Source organism: Bactrocera latifrons, unplaced genomic scaffold (assembly GCF_001853355.1).
Source record: "Bactrocera latifrons isolate USDA-ARS-PBARC rearing strain unplaced genomic scaffold, ASM185335v1 scaffold_42, whole genome shotgun sequence".
NCBI classification, from domain to species: domain Eukaryota; kingdom Metazoa; phylum Arthropoda; class Insecta; order Diptera; family Tephritidae; genus Bactrocera; species Bactrocera latifrons.
The window spans coordinates 710,940-733,376 of record NW_017537068.1 but is presented as its reverse complement, the minus strand read 5'-3'; the positions used below and the strand labels follow the sequence as shown (position 1 = coordinate 733,376).

General features: G+C 35.9%; 3 protein-coding genes across 3 annotated transcripts; all 3 read right to left on the bottom strand.

Annotated features, from left to right (window-relative positions):
* Nucleotides 1-1,878: 1,878 nt before the first annotated feature.
* Nucleotides 1,879-2,884, bottom strand: LOC108972705 (the record flags this gene model as incomplete). Its single annotated transcript, XM_018939420.1, has 2 exons — nt 1,879-2,489; nt 2,590-2,884. Coding segments are annotated over 2 exons (756 nt in total), but the record flags the coding sequence as incomplete, so codon positions are not given.
* Nucleotides 2,885-12,289: 9,405 nt separating this feature from the next.
* Nucleotides 12,290-12,940, bottom strand: LOC108972715 (UPF0390 protein zgc136864). The gene is made up of 2 exons (XM_018939438.1): nt 12,764-12,940; nt 12,290-12,642 (listed from the first exon to the last, which is right to left on the bottom strand). Exons 1-2 carry the CDS (start codon nt 12,855-12,857, stop codon nt 12,431-12,433), a joined length of 306 nt encoding a protein of 101 aa, XP_018794983.1. The 5' UTR covers nt 12,858-12,940; the 3' UTR covers nt 12,290-12,430.
* A 277-nt stretch (nt 12,941-13,217) lies between these two features.
* LOC108972714 (syntaxin-12) lies at nt 13,218-15,343 on the bottom strand. Its single transcript, XM_018939437.1, has 3 exons — nt 15,177-15,343; nt 13,845-14,544; nt 13,218-13,761 (listed from the first exon to the last, which is right to left on the bottom strand). Exons 2-3 carry the CDS (start codon nt 14,491-14,493, stop codon nt 13,583-13,585), a joined length of 828 nt encoding a protein of 275 aa, XP_018794982.1. The 5' UTR covers nt 14,494-14,544; nt 15,177-15,343; the 3' UTR covers nt 13,218-13,582.
* Between the last annotated feature and the right edge of the window lie 7,094 nt (nt 15,344-22,437).

Genomic DNA, 22,437 nt, shown 5'->3' with positions numbered 1-22,437 from the left:
GGACCCGATTTGATAAATAAATAAAAGAAACGTGATTGGTGGAACATCTTAGATATACATATATATCTATTGGTGCTTGATTTGTAACTATAAAATAAAAGAATCGAATGGAATTTAAAATTTTAAATTGTGTTATATAGGAAGTAGGCGCGGTTGCGACCCGATTTCTTTAGATTTTGCTCAGTGACATAACACTTTCAGAATAATGTTATGTTTAACCCTTTTTCACATCGGCGGTAGGGATGCTGAAAGCGTTTGTCCTTTGCAAATTTTTTTAATATAGATTTAGCGGTTTACGAGATATGTACGCGCCACGACCACTTTCCAAAATTTTGAAACGGCAAATGTCTTTCCCTAATTCAATTCCTTATAACAAATAACAGTTTTGCATTTTACTTTGTAACTTATTTATAAGACTTAAAAATTTTTTGATTAATGCCGTTTTATGGGCGTTTCAATATTCCGATTGCGTCCATCTGCAATACCATCCCTCTTTGGATGCATATGTACAAGTATATCAAGATATCTCAATTTTTACTCGTGTTATCGGATAGACGGATGGACGGACAGGCAGTCACTCGGATTTCAACTTGTTTCATCATCATCCTGATCTTTGACACACCTGTGTATAACCTTTTCTATCTCTATTAATTTTAGGTGGTACAAACAATCGATAGGTGAACAAAGCTACTATACTCGGTAGCAACATGTTGCTATAGTGTAAAGAGTAACTAGAACAAACTCTTTCCGACTCGAAAACAGATCATGTAGTCAGAATTCCATTTCATTTACTGTACTACTAAGCTTTTTCGTTCCACATATATTAGTTATTGTTATATTAATATCTCAACAATCTATAATTTAGTTATAATAAAGCAATTCGAAATTCTATGGACAAATTCTCAGTTTTGTTGAGGTTATTGAGTAAAAACTAAATTAACTAAGAAAAATAACACAACCCATCTTTAGAGTCGCTTTTGAGAATTTGACGTTTTAAGTATCTTACTTAGCCATTCCAACAGGCCCCTATAGCCAGTCAACACAGAAAAGCTTTTTTGTATTTTTTCTATCTCATTCCCTACGAGACAATGATTTTAATGTATTATTTCTTTCATGCTGTTATCAATTTGCTATTAAGACTCAATACCCAATCTATCTTAGATCGTTTAGAACGAAACATATATTATAATATCATTATTTGTTCTGAAGAGTTCATAACAGCTTTTTTTAGGCTTATACTCGTATATCAACCTTTCCTATTTGGATAAAATAGCTAAGAGTACTTCGTTACTTTACAAACGACTAATTTTCTTAGCGTGTATCCTTTTGCCTCTCGTTTACAGAAATTGAATTTTTATATAAGAACCACACCAATTGATCCCACTGTGGCTGCTTCGTTGATGATTGTCTGCTTGGTTTTGTGACTTGTTTCCTGCCCAAAAACACCCGGGGCTTTTGCAAAAAAATTCTTCACTAATCGTCTGCAGCATCAAATGCACAACTGCATCAAAAACATTAAAAAAGAAAGAAAAAACAACAAAGTGTGCACTTAATAATAAGGACGCTGTTAAGTCAATTTGTTGCAATGGTGGATAACACCTTTACAAGCCGACCAGGAGCGAACAGGGAGTGCATTGATGTTGATGGCTCGACTGTCAAAATTGCATGAATATTCAAAGTGTAGCTCACTGCAATGATGCTCAAAATGCAATACTGTGGCCTTTGATAAGCAAATGAGAATGCAACGGAATGTATACGGCTGAAAGGATTTCCAATTTATGCACAAACGCAATGTTTTGGTGCGGATTTATTGTTGCAACTGAGCGCGTTGAATAACTAACTCAATGAATATTGAGATGAATGTGCTAAAGAAGAATGTGTGTGTTGCTGCTGAAAGCCTTTAAAAATGATTGCAATGGATAAAAATGGTTTCCATTGCACTTTTAATTGCTTCCAATAACTTTATTCATATATTTTCAATAAAAGAAAATTTGCTGTAAAATAAAAAAGGCATTTCGTTTAATCATTTTACTCTTCATCGCGTGGATTAGGGTAGTATTTGTGAAGGAAGTGTTTCCCAAAGAAGCGTGTATCACCATTGGCCACGCGTTCACGCAATTTGTTGCACTTTGGTGAGTCGACACGTAAATCTGCCGGGCAACCATTCCAAAACTGACGCCACATACAACTATGGAAAGCCAAAGGCGAACGACTACAACCCTCCTCCTTCAATTCACCCGCCTTTTGTTTTCGTTCACGCTTCTCCTTCACCTCAGCCAAGCAGGTGTCCACATAGTCTTCAATCGCATCGACCTTCCATTGTACCGTACCAATTTGTGCTCGCAACCCCTCTAAAATAGCCTCACGTTGTAGCTCGCCATGCTCATCGAGACTTTTAAAACTTTTCGCTACGCATTCGGTTATACAAATCATTTTTTCTTTAACTTGTTGCATCTTTTCACAATCGAAGGGATCTACTGCGTCATCAGCTGTGGCGAGAATAGGAAACAAAGTCACGAGTTTATATGTTATTTTGAGATATAGTAATAGAACTAGAGAAAAACACTGAATTTAACCAAAAATTCTCACCAGGTTCGCCTTTCAAATCGGCAATGCATTGTTTCTTCACGCTCTTAAAGAGTTCCAACTGATCACCGTTCACATTACCTCCCTTACAACACTGCATATCCTTTTTCCAATTACGCTTAGAACACTCGTTGGCATCTGTGGCCTCACGACGTGTTCTATGTGAGACTTCGTCTTCTTCATAATGAGATAGCAGCTCCTTGAAGAGATATTCATCTAAGGTGTCAACAAAAGCGATAACATTAGTTCCCAATGAAATAATTATACAAATACGAGTAAGCACTTCTCTTTTAACTCGCGGCAATCACAAATCGTTACTGTCAATACTTTCGCATTCCCAAAGCTTTTATATCAAATCCATACACACATACCCTCATTAAAGTGAGTTTAAAGAATTAATCTGTAACAGAATTGAGAAAAAGAACATGGAGATGTAATCGCTGGAGATGTATGTTATACAAGCACTGGTTTGTTATTCGTTTGCAAAGGGGCATTACACTTATTACACTATCCTACAAAGCCAGCCAAATGATAGTTTTGAGAAACGCTGCCGGGATGGCAGACTATCGCCGGACCAGTCTTTATAATAGAAATGGAGGCTACTATATCTTATTATCTCTTATGTATTTTCTTTTCGTCGTTTAAGAACATCTACGAAGCAACGAAATACAAACGATAAATTAGTTTTTCTAAACAGTGTCGGCCTATTTTTTTAATTTGGATTAAAACAATCTGTAACTGTAACTTCCTATATGTTAGTCGATCTGTCTAGCGGACGTGTAACTCAAATGATTCGTTAAGAAAATTATGGACTTACCAGATTTAGAAATACTTATCGAGCATACAGTTTATGCGGCATTCCTGCCTCATGAACGATCATGACCTGAAGGGTAGTGTCGAAATCCACTTCTTAATAATTGATAACTATTTTCATTTATATTTCTTATTTAGAATTTGAATTGAAATGAAATTAAAAAGTTATCTCCTCTGCTCTCTTGTCAACATATAAAACAACAACAAAATAATACTGTTGAAATCAAAGCAAACAAGAATGTGCGGGCATCTCGTTAAGTTTATTTTATTTGCACGAGTTTTTTGTACGTTTCTTCTACTTTTCTCTCCGGACAGTGTAAAAAATGTACAAATGTTTGCGATGTCTTTGGAACAATGGGCACTGTTTAATAATTTGATAACTATTTTTTCTACTTGGAATTTATTAAGGAACTTAAAATTATAAGAACAGCAACAAAATAATACCGTTGACATCAAAGGTTTAAAACTTGTTTAGAAAAATTTTGTTCCACAATTTCAGATTTTCCCTTCGCTTTGAGTTACCGACTGAGTGACCAGTTCAATATAGTATATACAAATGAACTTGTTCGCGGTATTTTCCCTTGTTTAAATTTAATAATGAGTGTAGGTATGTATATATTTATGTATGCACTCAATGTATATATGTACATACGTAGCGATAAAGTATAAATGATAATAGTTAGATTATGTTAGGTCATAAGAAACCGATAAGTTTATTGCAAGGAATAAAGGAAGGCGCACTACTTGTATTAATGACCCAATATTATATGAGACTGCTTGACTTCGTCAAAAATGAATATCACAAAAACTTTCATACAAGTACATATATAAGAACATCCGCTTAACATCTTAATACCCTTTTTATTATTTCAAAGTTCGGATATTTTGATTTTCAAAAATTTGTTATTTTATTCGTACGAGATCTTTGAAATCACTATCAGAATAGGTTATAGAGTAAATCATCTGGTAACAACTTTGCTACTTGCCTTCTTAATTTTTATGCCGATTATTACAGACATTATATTATTATTCTTGCAAATACTATCATAACTTTTAAAATATTAGAACGAAGAAGAATAAAATAGGCCACTATTAATAGTATAAATTCATGGTACAGTGACCCGGACACCCATCTTCGAAGATTTTTTGTATCAAGAACTTGGGTTCAAAATGTATTTTAGGGTCACAAAAACGAACAGAAATCGTAATCGAAGTAGAGGTGATTTTTCAATAGTTTTTTGTTTTACAGATCACGCATGAGTCGTGTAAAGCTGTCATGTTATTTTTATTCAGTATTGTTTAGGCATTTCATCATCGAAGTACTAGCGACTTGGAGCATTTGTCGAGACCTTAACTTGAAAGTGTATAAAATACAGCTTGTTCAAGAACCGAGGCCGCTGGATCTTCCCAAGCGACATCACTTCGCTCTATAAGCTCTTAAAAATTTCCAAAAAGATCCGACGTTTTCTAGCCAAATTTTGCTCAAAAATGACGCCATTTCATCCAGGAATGCTGTGGTTTGTGGGCCGGTGGAATTATCGGTCCATATTTCTTCAAAAAAGATGCCGGTGAGAAAGTAACCGTCAACGTTGATAACACACTACTTGATGCCCAAAATGGAAACACGTAATCTCGACGACATTTATTTTCAACAATACTCTGCCACTTCTCACGCATCTCATAAACCAATGGATTTATTTAGAAAATACTTCGGTGAGCGTTTTGGGTCACTCGATTGGCCACTACAATCGTATGATATCGTACTGTTAAACTTTTTGGTGTGGAGATATGTAAAGTTTAAAGTCCTTGCCGACTATCCCGCTACAGCACGAAATTTAAATTTGATATAAAAATTATATACATATACAGGGTGGCTGGTGAAAGCCGCTACAAAAAAAATAAATAATTTTTTTTCTATTTAATGAATCTGGTTAATTTTTTTTTTTTTTTTGCAGATTGACTTTTACATTTAACAAAAATGGATAACTGGGACACTGAAACAAGAATTTGGATTATCCGCCGCTATCACGCACTGTAGTCCGTCGTTTCGCTTCAAAGAGAGTATAGGCGCACGTTTGGCGGCAATCCTCCGAGCAGATGGACCATAATGAGACTTGTAAACAATGGGACAGTCAACAGAAGACCTTACCATCGAAACCCTTCAGTTCGAACGGAGGAAACAATCGCTGCTGCCATACAAAACAGTCCACGTGTTTCGACAAGAAGCTTATCTGCTCAAATGGGTGTAAGCCCTACTTCTTCGAAGAAAACGGTCACACCGTTACGGTTACTGGAGACCGTTACTTGAGCATGTTGTGAGAGTTTTTCTAACCTGTTATGACAGAATTGCGACGAAAATTTCCCAATAAGCTGATATCCAGAAACTCTACATTCCTTTTTCCACCCAGGTCGCCTGACCTTACTGCACCTGACTTTACCTTGTGGGGTTATTGCAAACAGGAAGTCTACAAAGCAAAACCAACAAATTTGAGTGAACTAAGGCAATCCATTCGAGAAACAATTGCCGCTATTCCTGCCTCAACTCTCCAAGCAGTAATGAACACATTTTTGGTAAGATGCCGCACATGCATCAACGAGCAGGGGGGGCATTTAAATTCCATTATTTTTAAAACTAATTAAGCTATATTTAATAAAATTGAATGAGCTTTAACATGAATAAAAGAAAAATGAATTCCATACACTGAAAAAAAAATTTTTTTGAGCAAAATTCATCAGCCACCCTGTAAATAACTACATGTATTAGATTGCTCCCAAACGCGTTCCATCGCCTCTAAACAAAAATATTGAGCTCTGCCGCATCCTTTATAAGGTTAAGGAATATTTACCTTTGATTTTAATTCGGAATATTTTCCATTTCGAAACATGTATGTACGAGGTGCGTTCAAAAAGTATCGCGAATTTTGTGTTTTTTCAAAAATTATTTATTTATTCATAAATACTTTTTTTGTCCCCTTCAAAGTAATCCTCATGAAATATTATACACTTGTGCTAACGGTTTTTCCAATCTACGAAGCACTTCAAAAATCATTTTTTTATCTTCTTCAGCTCCTCCTTCGATGCCGTCTTTATCTCGTGAAGAGAAGCATAACGTCGTCCTTTCATGGCGCTCTTCAGTTTAGGGAACAAGAAAAAGTCACAGGGGGCCAGATCTGAGGAATACGGTGGCTGCGGCATCATTAGTGTGTTGTTTTAGGCCAAAAGGTCGCGCACAAGCAACGATGTGTGAGCAGGGGCGTTATCGTGGTGCAAAAGCAATTTTTGTCACATCTTCTTGGCCTTCTGAGAACATTTTGTACCACCGATAAACGTTGATTCGGTCCAAGGTAGGTTCTCCGTATGCCACAGTCAAAATTCATTCAGGAATGCATCCGAGCACTTAATTTAGTTTTTCACACAAAATTTGATACAGGTTCTTCCATCCATTTTTTTGAATAGGTAAAAATCGAATCCGCGAAAATTCAAAAGTCGCGATACTTTTTGAACACAGCTCGTATACGGAAGTGGCTAATGTAAAGGATTACACATAATAAGCAGAGTTGGCTATCAGCAGTTATTTTGAGAAACATGGTTGTCACTAATACTAAAAAACTATCAAAGCTTTCAATTAACTTAGTAATCGGAATCGCCGTTGCACATTTACCAATTCACAAACCTCAACTTCCACGTTTTTTTTTCCGAAGAAAATATACATATTTGTAAAACTTATTGAGAGTCGAAAAAACAGAGTGATGATGTTCGTATACCACAATACTTTTCAACAACAGTTCAATAAGTCAAGAGTCTTTCGCATATTCGATAAGTGTTTTTCCTCACCGCCCACTATTACAAGAAAAATTTTTTGTTGCGTAGTACTTTCTCATAAACAGCTACTAGTTTTCATAGGGCTCTATTGGACCGAATTATTGGTACGTTTCGGTGCTCTTCTTCCACTATAAACTGTACCGCCACATAACCCAATACAAATAGTTGGTCGAAACCATATTCTCCAGATTTGGTCTCATGGTATCATTTTTCTCATGGTACTTCTACAATTCGAAGATTATCACCTTCACAGAAAGAAATTTAGAGGCATATTTTACCTTCACTAAGCTCTATTTTAAAAACCAAGAGAAAAAATATTTTACGGATAGGTTAAAGGATTTGAAACATCGTCATCAATTGTATCGAGCTAAGAAGATTATTTTGTTATATTTTTAGATATTGAATAACGATTGTTTTTATAATAAAATTGAACAATTTGTAAACGTTGTAGCTGGCCGCATTGGATGAAACACAAATGATTGAAGAGGAGAAGACCTCACCGATATTTTAATTTTACACAAAACGTCTATTCATAAAAGTTGTAATTATTTTTTTCTCAAAAATATTCACTTTAACGAGTTTGTTCTAGTACAAACTTAAATAAGCAACCAAAACTCATTCATTTCGAAATAAACTTTTACGTTACGCAACCAATAACATTGAATATTAATTTATATAATCATACCATGGCATTTATTCGCTTAATTTTCCCAACCACCGAGCGTCAATATTAACTTTACTGTAAACTCAAAATCAACTTTTCATGCCAGCAATTCAAATTCGATTTAAACGAAAATCAAATCCAAAAAGTTAAGAAAAACTAACGCAACGTAAAATATTCACTCGGGTAAATGCATAAACATTAATTGTGGGGGGAAAATAGAGGCTAGTGGCACATCTACCCCATCCCGACTACCAACTTGGTGGTTCTGCCGAAAATTTTGCGCTTTTCCAATTGCAACCGCCATAACCAATGAATAAATTTGGAAAATGCGGGCATATTACTTATCAATTCTGTAAGATTTCCCATTAAGATGAGTACGGACGAGTCAAGTTAAGTCGGTGTCGCATGGCAACAAGGAGCAAGCAAGTTGCCGAGCAATACTAACGGTATAATGGTAACTTTCGCTTGTTACAACCCCTCACACGCCCGTTATCAAGCAGTTACTTTGACCAACTTTTTCGTATCAGTGTGCAAAGGAGAAAGTTTGTTCCGAAACTATTCCTGCAATTATATGAAATAATGCCGAAATCTGAAAATGAGCGCAAGGTGCATTCGACTACCTATAAATATGCGAATACATGATTTCACATATGTACATATGTCGAGAACTGAGATTGGATCTACCTTCAGCTGCCACCCGAAACGGAAGTGAGCATGCAATTGTTTGCTGTGTGTCAGCTTCGGCAACAGATACGACGTAGGTGCAAAACATGCGTTTGTGAAGCCAGCACTCCGCAAGTGGCTCAGAGCGGTAGTGTGGGCCCAAATACACCTACAGATACATATCTGTTGATTTTTGAGTTTGTTTGTTTGGTAAATTTTTAGTACTTCCATAATTCGCGCTAACAATTACCCCTGAGAGGTTCAAGCAGACGATAAAGTAAGAAGGTTTGCATACATTTAAGTTAACGATGCCCCTTCTCATTGCATCGTGTTTATATCACCAACCGAAATGAGTAATACTTATACTTTTTATTCTCTTTTTATAAGGTCGAACACGCAAAGGTCATCGTTTTCGTGCGATCGCGATTTCGAAAAAAAGGCCGAACCGCTCGTCGTTCATTCTTTTTGTTCATGTTGGTGTAAGGTATTGAAAAGTTGTGGGATCTGCAATTGCGGTGTATGTAGAATGTGAGTTGTGAGATTGTTTTTTAACTTATTTAACCATCCCGGCCCCCATAGGCGAATAGTAAGCCTAGGAGTCGCTGAAAGCCTGTCGTGCGCGGCCTTGATGATTTGCGTCGTCGTAGAGCCGTTGGACGGCGCTTGAGATAAGAACAGTTTTACGAGCGGTCTAGTTAGTGTTCCAGTTGGCGTACGGAGATCGACTACTCGGATATGACCGTCGGGGCCATAGTAAAGCTTATCTATGCGGTCAAGTCGCAATTATGTAGAGGGAGACAATCATCGTTAATTAGCACACAATCTTCAAGCTTAGTCGCATTTTCTGATGTTTTCCATCGATACATCTTGTGGAGGTCCTTTAAATATTCATCTTTCTATCGGCGACTGAAATGTTTCAGGTGTCGCCAGAATTGGTGCTCCTTTGAAAAGGTGCCCTGGGGTGCGTATTTTTGTAAAATATCAGGGGAAACTTGTTTAGTAAAATCCCCAAATTGTTTTTCTGTGCCTGTTCAGCCCCGATTAAAGTTTTTTTTTTCCATTTGCGCTTAAGAGTTTTGACCGAAAACCGCGACGTCCGACAAAGCGAGCAAGTACCGCTAGGTAAGCCTCCTTTGTCAGATTTGGACATAGCTCGAGCTGCTCCGCTTTGTCGTAAAATACATAAAGACAGCCTCATAGCCTCTCATTAATGTGGGAGATCTTAACATGAACGCCTTTATCCGAAGAAATCAGCCAAAATCGTAAAAATCAGAGCAGAGTGGCAGCGTTTCGTTGGAAGTGTTGTAGAATATAGAACTGTTGACGGATTATAATTATATTGACCTCAACATCCGTGCCAATAGTTCTGCTTTCTCCAAACTTGATTAGGAAGAGAAGCAAGTCTGGTAGTGAACGAGGGCAAGACGAAATATCTCCTCTCATCAAACAAATAGTTGTCGCACTCGCGACTGGGCTCTCACGTCACTGTTGGCAGTCATAACCTCGAAGTTGTAGATAATTTCGTTTATCTTGGAACCACCATCAACAGCAACAACAATGTCAGCCTCGAAATCCAACGCAGGATAACTCTTGCCAACAGATGCTACTTTGGACTGAGTAGGCAATTGAGAAGTAAAGTCCCCTCTCGACGAACAAAAAACCAAACTCTATAAGTAACTCATTATTCCCGTCCAACTATATGATGCAGAGACATGGACGATGGCAATATCTGATGAATGTCATCAACAAATCAAATCAAAATCCTCTAAATCCATTGGCCCTGATTAACATGCTAATACTGAAGCATCTAGGCTCGACGGGAGTAAGTTATCTCACCAAGGTCGGAAAGTCGGAAGAGTTGTAACACTACTGAAACCCGCTAACAAAGAGGAATATTATCGTCCAATAACTCTCCTCTCCCCAGTAGTGAAGGCAGTTGAGGCCTTGCTACTCCCGAACTTCACTCACCACCGGAGCCTAGCCAGCCTCGACAGCACTTAGCGTCATAAAGTCTCAGATAGTTCCTGGCCTCAATCAGAAACCACTCTGTGAGAGAACGATCCTCGTAGCGTTAGACTTGTCAAAAGCTTTTGACACAGTCAACCAAACAACGCTACTGCAGGACGTTGAGAAAACTACGCTTCCTCCATACCTGAAGAGGTGGACCATGAACACTACCTGGGGACCTATTCCGTAACTCGATTCGAAAAAAAAATTTGTCCAATTCGGATTTTTTATATTCTGTAACTCAATTTTCGCATTTTCTAGATAATTTTCGAATAAACTATTCGTTAGCTTTTGAGTTGTAAAAAGCAAAAACGAAAATTGTGCGTATTTATTCTGGCACAGGGTGGTGCAACTTTCACATAATTATAAATTAGATCCGGATTTCGAATAGAATACATTTACGAATCGAGATACAGAATAGGGCCGCTGAACGGTTGTCAATCAACCGTACTATTTCGAGGTGAAACATCTAAACTGAGAATAATTAATCAGGGGATTCCGCAGGGTGGTGTCCTCTCCCCATTACTGTTTAATTTCTACATCTCGAAACTGCCGCAGCCACCAGAGGAGTTACCATAACCTCGTACGCAGATGATTGCACAATATTGACGTCGGGCAATGCAATCGATGGCATGTATTCGAAAGTAAACAACTATCCCTCCCACCTTTCTCGTTTCCTCACCGCACGGAACCTCACACTTTCCCCCACCAAATCCACAGCCATCATTTTTATGAACTGGACGAAGGAGTATAGACTTGAACTTAATATTGCAGTCGATGGCGTCAAAATTCCGACTGTCAATAACCCAAAGATTTTAGGTGCAACCTTTGATAGTCTATGCTTCTTCACTCCTCCCGTCGCGAGCCGACAGCACATGGGGGAAAAGACAAAGAAACGTTGTTGGCAACATATAAGGCAATCGGCCCGCCGGTCCTCAACTACGAGCACCAATATGGTCTCCTGGATGCGTTGGTACGCAGATGAGGAAACTCCAGACCTGACGTTAGATGACGTCGATCCTAAGGGAATTGATAACCGTTATAACAATAACATCTGGTGAGTCAGCCTTAGGAGTTTACGAGAGAAAGTTTCAGCGAAAGATGTATGGTCCTTTGCGCTTTGACCACAGCGAATACCTCGTTCGATGGAACGAAGAGCTGTATGATATAAGACGGCATTGAATTACATAGTTCAGAAAATCAACAGGCAGCGAGTGCGCTGGCTAGGCCATGTCGTACGTATAGATGAAAACACTCCAGCTCTGAAGGTATTTGGCGCAATACCCGCCTGGGAAAGCAGAGGTAGAGGAAGATATCTACTCCGTTGGAAAGACCATGTGGAGAAGGACCTGACTTCGCTTGGTATTTCCAATTGCACCCATGTTGCGAAAAGAAGAAACGACTGAAATGAGAAAGGGTTTTTTCAATGGCTGAGAGAAGAATTGCTGCTTTATTATAATTGTATAATTATAATATGGAAAATAATTCTCATGGCTTTCCTACGTTCATTTTAAGACTAAAAACACTGAATATAATGTCGTGATATAGCGAATATAATGTTATATCTTAAATTGCAGCTATGTTCTACTGAGTGCTTAGGTCATAATTTTCGTTTGGACTACCAAACTCAGTATGCTAAATAAAGAAAAATTAATTTTTAATACTTCTTAATATTATTTGAATTATAAAAATCAATCTAAATACATATTTGCAAATAAAAACTACACAAATATGTCATATATGTTTGTAAATAAATACAACAGTAATAAAATTTAATTTATAATTTTCCGTTGTAACAAGGAGAATAGTTTACACTCTACCATTTCAAATTATTTTCCATCACTATATAATTTAAAAATCAAACTAGCGCATACACTACGACGCTGAAGACGATGGTCCTGCCTCCGTTGCAGCTTTCGCCTGATGATATTTTGACACTGCTTCCTGTGCTTTGCTCAGTTTAATTTGCCCTTCAACGGCACGAGAACGCAATTCATTTTCAACTGATTTGTTTACAGTTTTTGAAATAGCATTTTTAATTTTTTGTTGCTCATTGAATTTGGCCTTTTTTGGCTGTATGGGTGCATCTGAAAATAAAAGTATATTGAAATTATAAACTAAAGTATTTATTGTTTTTGATGCAGCCTCCAATTAATGATTTAGTTTTTCAACCTTTCATTTTAACAAACACTTCAGAGCAATACTCACTGGACCTTCTTGTAAATGGCTTCGCCTTTGCCTGCTTTTGTTTCTTTTGCACGCCGGCTGGTAATTTAGCTTTTTTAAATTTTCCTTGCACCATTTTTATATTATTATTTCTCCCTTTTGTTTATATTTGAAAATTTATTGAAAAGAGCACGTTGTTTATCGCTGTGTCAAAATCAGCTGTTGTTAGTTGCCAGTGCTGCCATTTCGGTAATATCACGCGAACAGGTGAAACATAATTTTAGGTGCTGTAGGAAATATTCAATTTTTTTTTTTTCAGATGGTGATCAATTGCGTATGTATATATTTGCATATACTTATAAATATTACAACTTTTTAAGTAAAAATTATTAGAATTGTCTAATGTTGTTTAATTGTTCATAGGACGTTCGGAAACCAACACAAGACCAATATTTAGCTAATGTGTGTGTAGTAATAAATAACAAAAAAAAACGTATTTTAGTTTTACCTAAACATCATCATCATATTATCAGTATACAGAGGTAATATTTTAAGCGAATATGTATTATATGTATTTATGTATTTCATTCGTTGGTTGCATTTGTTTTTTATATAGTTTCTTAAATCATTACACATTTTAATCAACACTACTAAACATACATTTATATTAATATAAAATATTAGATGACCATATGTCTCTTGAAGAAGCGTATAGTCGTAATTGTAATTGTGTGCGTGTTAGCCATTTGTTCGCCAAAAAGCAGTCTTTTGAGACTGAATTTTCCGATATAACATACTATTTAATTGTAATCATCTAAACATATAAACACGTACATACATACATCAAATAAGTTTAACAAATTAGCTAGTTAGCTTTGCTACAATAATGCCCGTCACAATTAATCCTATTATCACAGCGATGGCTAAAAGTATTAGAATTTTGCGACGATAGCTACGACGATACTGTGAGGCCTTAGCTAATTCCTCACGTCCTAATTCAACGTCCGTAGCAGCGTTTTCAACGCTATTTTCGATATTTTCTGAAAAATAAGTTGGAAATACATATATAAAATTAAAGAATAATAATACAATTTTTATATAAAAACCATAAAGTTATACTTACCAACTTGTTCACCATGGGTTTGTACAATATCATAGACGCGCCTCATGATCGCATTCACGTCCAGCACGTCAGCTTCAATCTGACGCAGCTGACGTTCGCGATCCACCAGCATATCTTGTTCGAATTGTAATCCAGCTGTTATTTGCGCCTGCTGCTGTAGAAATTCCGCCCGCTCTGCTTCAGCTTGCTCATCCTGTTGTTGTCCCAACTGTTCAATACTTTGACGCATAGCCGCAGTGATGCGCTTCTGCACGGATGAATATTTCTCCACAACATTGCGAAAATCGTTTGTCAACTTCTCCAATTGCAGCTTCTGTTGTTTGTCACCACGTCTAACAACCGCTGTTAATCGCGCTATATCACGACTGATCGTATCGATACGCGTATTTGCTTCAGCATGTATATTATGTACTTTATTACGTGTAGCCTGTTGTTCGCGTCGTGTACCAATTACTTTAAGTATCTTCTCCAATTGTCGTGAACTTGAATTTACAGCACTGATATTCTGTCCAATATCCTCACTTAGCGACATGAATTCAGTGGGACTGAAACCCGAAAAACTCACGTCTGGCATAATAGCATTGGTACTGCTCGACGTAGCGCCATAATCACGATGTCCAACGGGTGGATTGTTTAAGTTGCGTGACATCAATGCGTTGCAAAAACGCTATGCGTTAGAATTCAATGTAAGTATTGTGTGCTAGAAAAAAATCAATGAAAGAACTTTAAGAATACTCAAACAAAAAGATGCGATAACTGAACTGCATTTCAATGGTTGTACATATGTATGTATGTTTATAAATATGTATTGTAAAGCTATGAACATTATATAGCAAATTAGAACAAATAAAGCTATATGAAGTAACTACACAAACCACTGACAGAAACGCCCGAAGTTAATGATTAATGCAATGATTAATACCACTGATGTCAAATTCTAAGCTGAATTATTTCTTTCTATCAGAAGTTCTTCGACACACTAATATGCTCATTAATGATATATGCAGCGTACATCGACTCTTTGTTTTCAAGCAGGCAGAGTTCGTTGTCAATATAACCAAAAACGACTTTTATGGCTTCCTAGCAGTAAAAATACATATTTGCKTATCAGCCCCACTATCTCTATATATTTATCGATATATATTTAACAATTTAAATGTATTAAATGAAAAACTTGTGTAATTATTACATGTTATAAATTATTTAGTATGCTGTAAAATAAGTTTTTTATCAAATTCCCTTGTTGGTTGCGTTCACCAATGTACATGTTAAAAGCCAAATATCAACTCGTGCTTATTGAAAATAATTTCGCCTACTGAGTTTTACACTTACCAACAGCGCACTTATCGATTAAAGCACAATGTGAAATTATTTACAGACTAAACAAGTTGGTGTTTTGTGCAAAAATTCGTTGGCTTAATAATGATTGTACGAGAGCAATTAAAAATAAACCTATTTCCACACAAAAATACTAACATTTGGTACTATAGTGTTGCCGTAGGTTTATACAATGAAATGAACCTATTTCCACACAAAAATAATGACACCAGCTATTATAGCGTTGCCGTTGAATATAAGTTGATTGTGCCGCACCTGCAATGACCGTATAATACCATGTTCAGACCGAAATTTAAAAGGTTTGATTACATTTAAGCATTTCATAACCCAACAGTGTTCTCACTTCCGTTAGAAAGATCAAATAACAGCTGTTATTGTCGTTCAAGAATTCACATCGCTTAATATTTATCAAAAGAAAAGATTGTCTATAGTGTTTTGAAATAAAAGCCGCCATTTTTTAAATATTTTCCATATAATAGAAATAATGGATGCATTTTTTCATTTGATAAGTCGATTTTCAGGTGAAATTAGATGTATTGCTTTAAAAGAAATTGTTTGTTAAAATGCCGCAATCAGTTTCAAATCATTTCGATGTATTAATTTGGTACTGTTATTTTTGTATGGCGAAATCTTGATAAATTTATAAGATTAGTGGGATAAACCACTCAACAGCCGAAATCGTGTCATTAAGTATTACAATGATTGAATATAATATTATAGCAAAGAGTAGTCGACCAAAATGGTACATACTTGTTAACTCATTTATTAGTAAATTGAAGTTTGATTAGAAATACGGAATGACTTTTTTGACTACCCAATATTTGGTGGTTCGTTTTTATTGACCGCAAGTGTGTATTATTGTAATAATTTAAATTCTATTACTAAGAAATAGAATACAAAAATATTTATTAGGAAAGTATATTATGTAAAAACCAAATAAAATTATTAAATAAACTGATTATAAGTTAACGCCACCAATAGCTAATGGTACTTATGCCTAAAATAAACAATAATCATATAAATTCGTTATTAAACGAATGTGTCAATTAAGAAGCGGTCATCAACTATAACTTATGGCACACTTTAAGTAAAAATAGACAGCGCATCATCTAACACCTAAGCTCTGCACGAAACTTTGTATCTAGGCTCAAGATATCAATTGTATAAATATAAGTGAAATAAAGATACTTCAGTTTTGTACATTAATCAAACTCAATAGATTGACGTCTTCCGTAATCTTTTTAAAAACCACCCCGCGTTCGCGCAAAACATATTGTACGTACACTTCGACTTCTTAATTTTGTAACACCAAAATAAGCAAATTTTATTGAAAAGATAAAAAATTTTCTTGGTTGCCTAACATCCGCATTTATCAATGCCATATTTATGTAGAAAAAATATAATTTCTGGGTTTATGGCTCTGCATGGTTTTTTAGTTATAACTATCTTCTTAGGGGGATACCCCCTAAGCTTCCCTAGATAGTTTAGCTCTTTCAAGTGATAGTTGAAGTAAAGGACCCCCAAGGAACACCTCAGCTCTTAGAGCACTAGTAACACAGAGCATATCACAAAGTTACTTATAGTGTTGAGGGTGGACTGACGAAAAAGCTCTGCTTCTAGACAAAAGGGAACATAGTAATGTTGTGCGGGTCACCACAGAGTAACTGTCCTTAAGACACCACCATCAGAAACTAGAAAAAGTCGATTCGGCGGAATGCAGAGGATGCATGAAGGATTCTGACACGCTGGAACATCATCTAAATGAATGCTTCACAATTCCACGGTTACCAATGCTCCAATTTAAGAGACATTGGGCTGGGCTGGCGTCCACTGAGTTGCTGGATAAGGCTTAATTTGGTTACCACCCGGGAGTACAATGGTCCTAAAAGCGGACACCTCCGGTCTGATGTTCATGTGCCACGCACTTTTCAATCATTCAACCATTATGCGATGAACTGCTCATATTTGGATTTTTTATCAACTGAAGTTTCTACAGGGCCTGCGTTGCATGATTCTCTTATAGGGGTAAACGTATGATCGCATAACTCAACTACTCAAGGAAGGATATCAGCGGGCTTTGCATTTTTCTGAGGGTGAGAGAATCAAACGAGCAACAGGTCGTGCTGCCTTACCGACAAAAGCTAACTCGCTAACTCAGTGTTTGCTGAAAAAGCTAACAAAAAAACAATTTCAAAACTACACAAATACAAACAACCTAAGTGTGTGCCACTTAAAGATAACAAAAAGCACCAAAAGCTGACTGCGAAGAAGATACGCGCGCGCACTCCACACACGAGCGCCTGGCAATTCTTCCATCTGCACGGCAAGAAGTTGGCGGCAAAGCAACGACCGAGCCGAAACGGCCAGCAGCAACAGTCAGTCACAATTCATCTTTCGCAGTAAGTAAACGTTAAGCGGCGCGTTTTTGCCGGTAGGAACCACACACATATATACATATATATGCATGAGAAGCACAAGCGAAAAGACAAAATTTAAAGTTCAGTTTTGGGAAATTGTGCAAACAGGAATTTATCGAAAATATATTAATTATGATACATCCATATATTATAGACATATTTAAGTGTGTTAATGAGAAAGTGTTTCCTTAACTAATTCAGTGCCTACTCGCGTGCGTGATATTGCAGCATTTTAATTTCGAATTGAATCGGTCTACTCAAAAGTTAATAAAGAAGCTTAATGTTTTAAAGGTCAATTTGTGCATATTCTATTTTTAATTGTTCATTCTAAAGTGACAACGCATTTTTAGTAAAATCAAAGAAAACAATAAAAAATAAATGTTCGTTTAGTCAGTACAAAATCGAATTCGCCTCAAGTTGTGTTGCAAAAGCAGTCATCAGCGAAAATTATTAAACAAAAGATAAGCGCTCCGAAAGGCAGACAGCAATGAAGGTAGAATCGAATAAATTGACGGTTACATTTTGATATGCATACGAATTGAACACTCCCTGCGCGCCCGCATACCAAAGCGTACGACCTCGCCACCATAGTCAGCAATAATAAAACAAACTACAACAAAAATAGTAAAAACAACAACATTATAAAGAATAATAAGGAAGCATAACAAAAACAATCATTTAATTTAGAAACAACAACCACAAATAATAATAATCAACAACAACAGCGAAACAGTATTAGGAAAAGGCAACTACATTTAAAAATTATAAAAGAACAATAACAGCAAGAAAAAGGCAACAAAATTTCCACTGTTAATTTTCAAGCCTCAAGCGGCAGCAAGGAAGGTTCAATTAAGCCACAAAAAGCAAGCACCCAAACGGTGTACGACTTCATTTATTCGAATTGGAGTTGAAATTTGGTAAACATAATTTGCATACAAACAACTATACATATACATTAAAACGCGTATACATTTAGCCATATGTTTATTTAGTAGCTTTTAGGCCAGCATTTGGCCAAAGAAAGTGCGTAGGTATATACAAAAAATACACACACAAACATATGTTCATATATACAAGCATACGTGCATACAAACATCTACACATAGATACATATAAGCACAAAAGAATGTGGGTGTATTTAAAGAAATCCAAAAGAATTATTTCTAAGCCTGTTCTCTTCAGGCGGCTTAAACGCTACCGCCACATTGTAAAAAGTTGTGTAGACAGTTACTTTCTTTAGGCGACACTTTAGCAACGACTTGTTGCTTTCGCCAATTTTTATATGGCATATGTATGTATGAAAAAATAAAGACACACAAGTAAGGAAGGGATAAGTTCGGGTGAAACTGAATATTTTATATTCTTGCAACTTAATCAGAGAATCGGAACTCAAGAAATTAAATATATATATATACATATATATAAATAGTGTCAGTATGTACATATACGTCCAATGACCGGCATATTCGACAAAAGGTTTGTTAGAAACACGAAATTTATATCGTAAATGGGAATTAGGTGTAGCATTGGTCTGATTTTATATATTTTTGGCAACACCACATATTGTTATGACTTTTTTGGCTCACATACATACTATTATCAGGTAAGCATTCTCTCTGAATTTCATGAATACCATATATCTCACATATTGACCAATATTTGCGGTACAAAATAAACTATAAATACTGGGGTCTAAATATTCGAGCTTGAACAGTTTTGGTTGGATTTGGACAATTTTTGGACATAAGGTGCCTAAAATATGGTATGAGGTAAAGTTTTATCCCGTTGTGTGGTAATAGTTATTTCTTGCTTTGTACCCTGGAAAGTTAAATAATTAGAGGGAATTTAAAAAGGTCGCGTACGAAATTCGGTTCCTCCGTGTCATTAAAATATTCTAATTTTCAAATCGGTATTGTCTATGCTAAAACTGAATACTTCGATTTTTACAATGCCGGAATTTATTGAACAAAGTAGTGCGATAATACACCATCTCATACTGCATTGGTTATTCGCGATCATTTCACACATTTTCAGCTAATATCGTGTCGCAACCACCGCATTCGTCGATTTCCCTTCGTGTAACTAACTTCTGGCTGTTCTGCAAATTCACATGTCCACTCCGAGGCAACCGTTTTGACTGAATTGAGGATATAAAAGTTGAATCGAAGAAGACTATGATGGCCATCACGACGGAGAATTTTCCAAGTGCTACGATGACTGTAAAATTCGTTGACATATGTGTTTTGCGGCGGGAGGGGATTAAACGGACAAAATTCACCTTTCAATTTTATTACTATTAGGTGATGAAAACAACCATTAGGTGAACAAAACTATTATACTCTGTAGCAACATGTTGCAAGGGTGTAAAACAAAACCAATGTAAAAAAAAAACAAAGCGACTGAGTTGTATGCTATAAACGTTTGCTGTTTCCGGTGTTAAAACAAATTAAACATGTTCATATTTGGCTGGTGGACGGGTTAATGAAGTTGTCAGAAGAATTGCAAAGAAATGTGGAAATAAAATTAGAAAATTGCAGTTATTTTGTGCACTAAATGGAATATTTAAATGTCATGTGAATGGAGCGGAGACTAAAAACAAGTAGATATTACCTTCATATCTGTGATTTACTGAACTTTTTAAGACAGCTTCTTGAAAGATATTATTATTCCAGCTATATGGCAACAGAAACAAACTATGATTTCGGTAGTTTTCGGAATTAACTAATACATATAATTGGTAACGGTACTATCTTTCCTAAGAAGTTGTGCTGCTTGAGTAAAACTCTTTCCAAAAATCCTTTATCATATTTTAATGAATTCTAAACCGTTAAGTATGATTGATAAATGTAGTTCCCAATGGTAATTTCTACGAAAAAATTCCCCTAGGTGGCGCTGAAGTAAAATTATTCCCAAAATACATTGGTCCAATACTGTTGGCAACATAGTTATAATGCACATAAAATCGTTATTTATAGTATGTATTGCTAATGGTTCAACGCTCCTAAATAAATTTTTCGTTATTTAATTTAAGCATTTATTTAAAACTAGTTGATTTTGAACCACTTTTAGATTTAGCTCAATAGTACCTATTTTAGGCACAAGGATATACTCTTATAAGTACGAAATGTTCTTTAATATTCGTTGAGTTAAATTTAGTCGAAATCGTTCAGGTCCCGAGATATGTTATTTCAAAAGTGGGCGGTGCTACGCCCATCGTCCAATTTTCACAACCTCATATATCGATATTATTTTCTTCAAATAATCTCGAAAAATCAAGAAAAAACGTTAACTTCAGTTGCACCGAAGCTAAATACCCTTCACAGGTGCATTTCTGTTAGTAATTATGTATTCAGTTTGTATGGAAGCTATATGCTATAGTAATCCGATCTGAAATTTTTTTGCGGAGATTATATTATTACCTTAAGCAGTAATCCAAGTCAATTTTCGTGAAGATACCACGTCAAATGTGAAAGTTTTCCATACATGAACTTGATTCCGATTGTTCAGTTTATATGGCAGCTATATRTTATAGTTAACCGATCTGAATAATTTCTTCCGATATTAAATGAGGAAGTTTCTCATGCAAGCATTAGATTCCGATCATTCAGTTTGTATGGCAGCTATATGTTATAGTTAACCGATCTGAGCAATTTTTTCAGAGATTACATTATTGTCCTAGAAAATAATCTATACCAAATTTCGCGAATATATCTTACTAAATGCAAAAGTTTTCCATACCAGCACTAGATTCCGATCGTTCAGTTTGTATGGCATCTATATGTTATAGTTAACCGATCTAAACAATTTCTTCGGAGATTATATTGTTGCTATAGAAAATAACTTGTGCCAACTTTAGTGAAGATACATTGTCAAATGTCAACTTTTCCATACAAGAACTTGATTCCGATCGTTCAGTTTATATGGCAGCTATATGTTATAGTGGTCCGACAAATGAGTAGCTTCTTGAAGAGAAAATGGTGTTTGCAAAATTTCAAAACGATATCTTAAAAACTGAGGGACTAGTTCGTATAYATACAGACAGACGGACAGACGGACAGACAGACAGACGGACATGGCTAAATCGAATCAGCTCAACATACTGATCATTTATATATATACTTTATAGGGTCTCCGACGCTTTCTTCTGGGTGTTACAAACTTCGTGACAAAATTAATATACCCTGTTCATGGTATAACTACGTACGGGATGTTTGACTCCAATTGGAACAAACACCGCCATTTTGAATTTCGAATTTTTCATACTTGACATTAACAACCAAAAAACTACTATAGAGGAAGTTTCGAAGCGATAGGACTTTTCGAGTTTTGGCCAGTTTTTTGTTTTTTTGGAAAATCGGCCACTGTGCAATGGTCCCATCTACGAACTCGTAATTTTTTGTACTAAAGAACACGTTTTATCAAGATATCTACATTTTTACTCAATTACATCTCTTCACGTCATCCTGATCATTTATATAGTATTTGTATATATATATAGGGTTACATATCTATCTTGCTTAAGTTTGGGTGATACATATGTGCAACCGTTAGGTGAACAAAACAATTATACTCTGTAGCAAAGGTTGCAAGAGTATAACAAAATATTATAAATAAATTTCGTATACAATATTTCAAAAATATGGACCGACAAGAATTGAGTGATTCATAATAAATACTTTTTCAATTGAAGTGTGGAAACCCCACCACGTCTTTATGTAATCAGCTCATTGAAAAATGTGGTTTTTCTGTGATAACAGTATACTCTTTGTTGTATGAAAATTGCTCACATACATACATACTTATGAATGTATGTATGTGCAAACTTTTTTCCTTAGCAG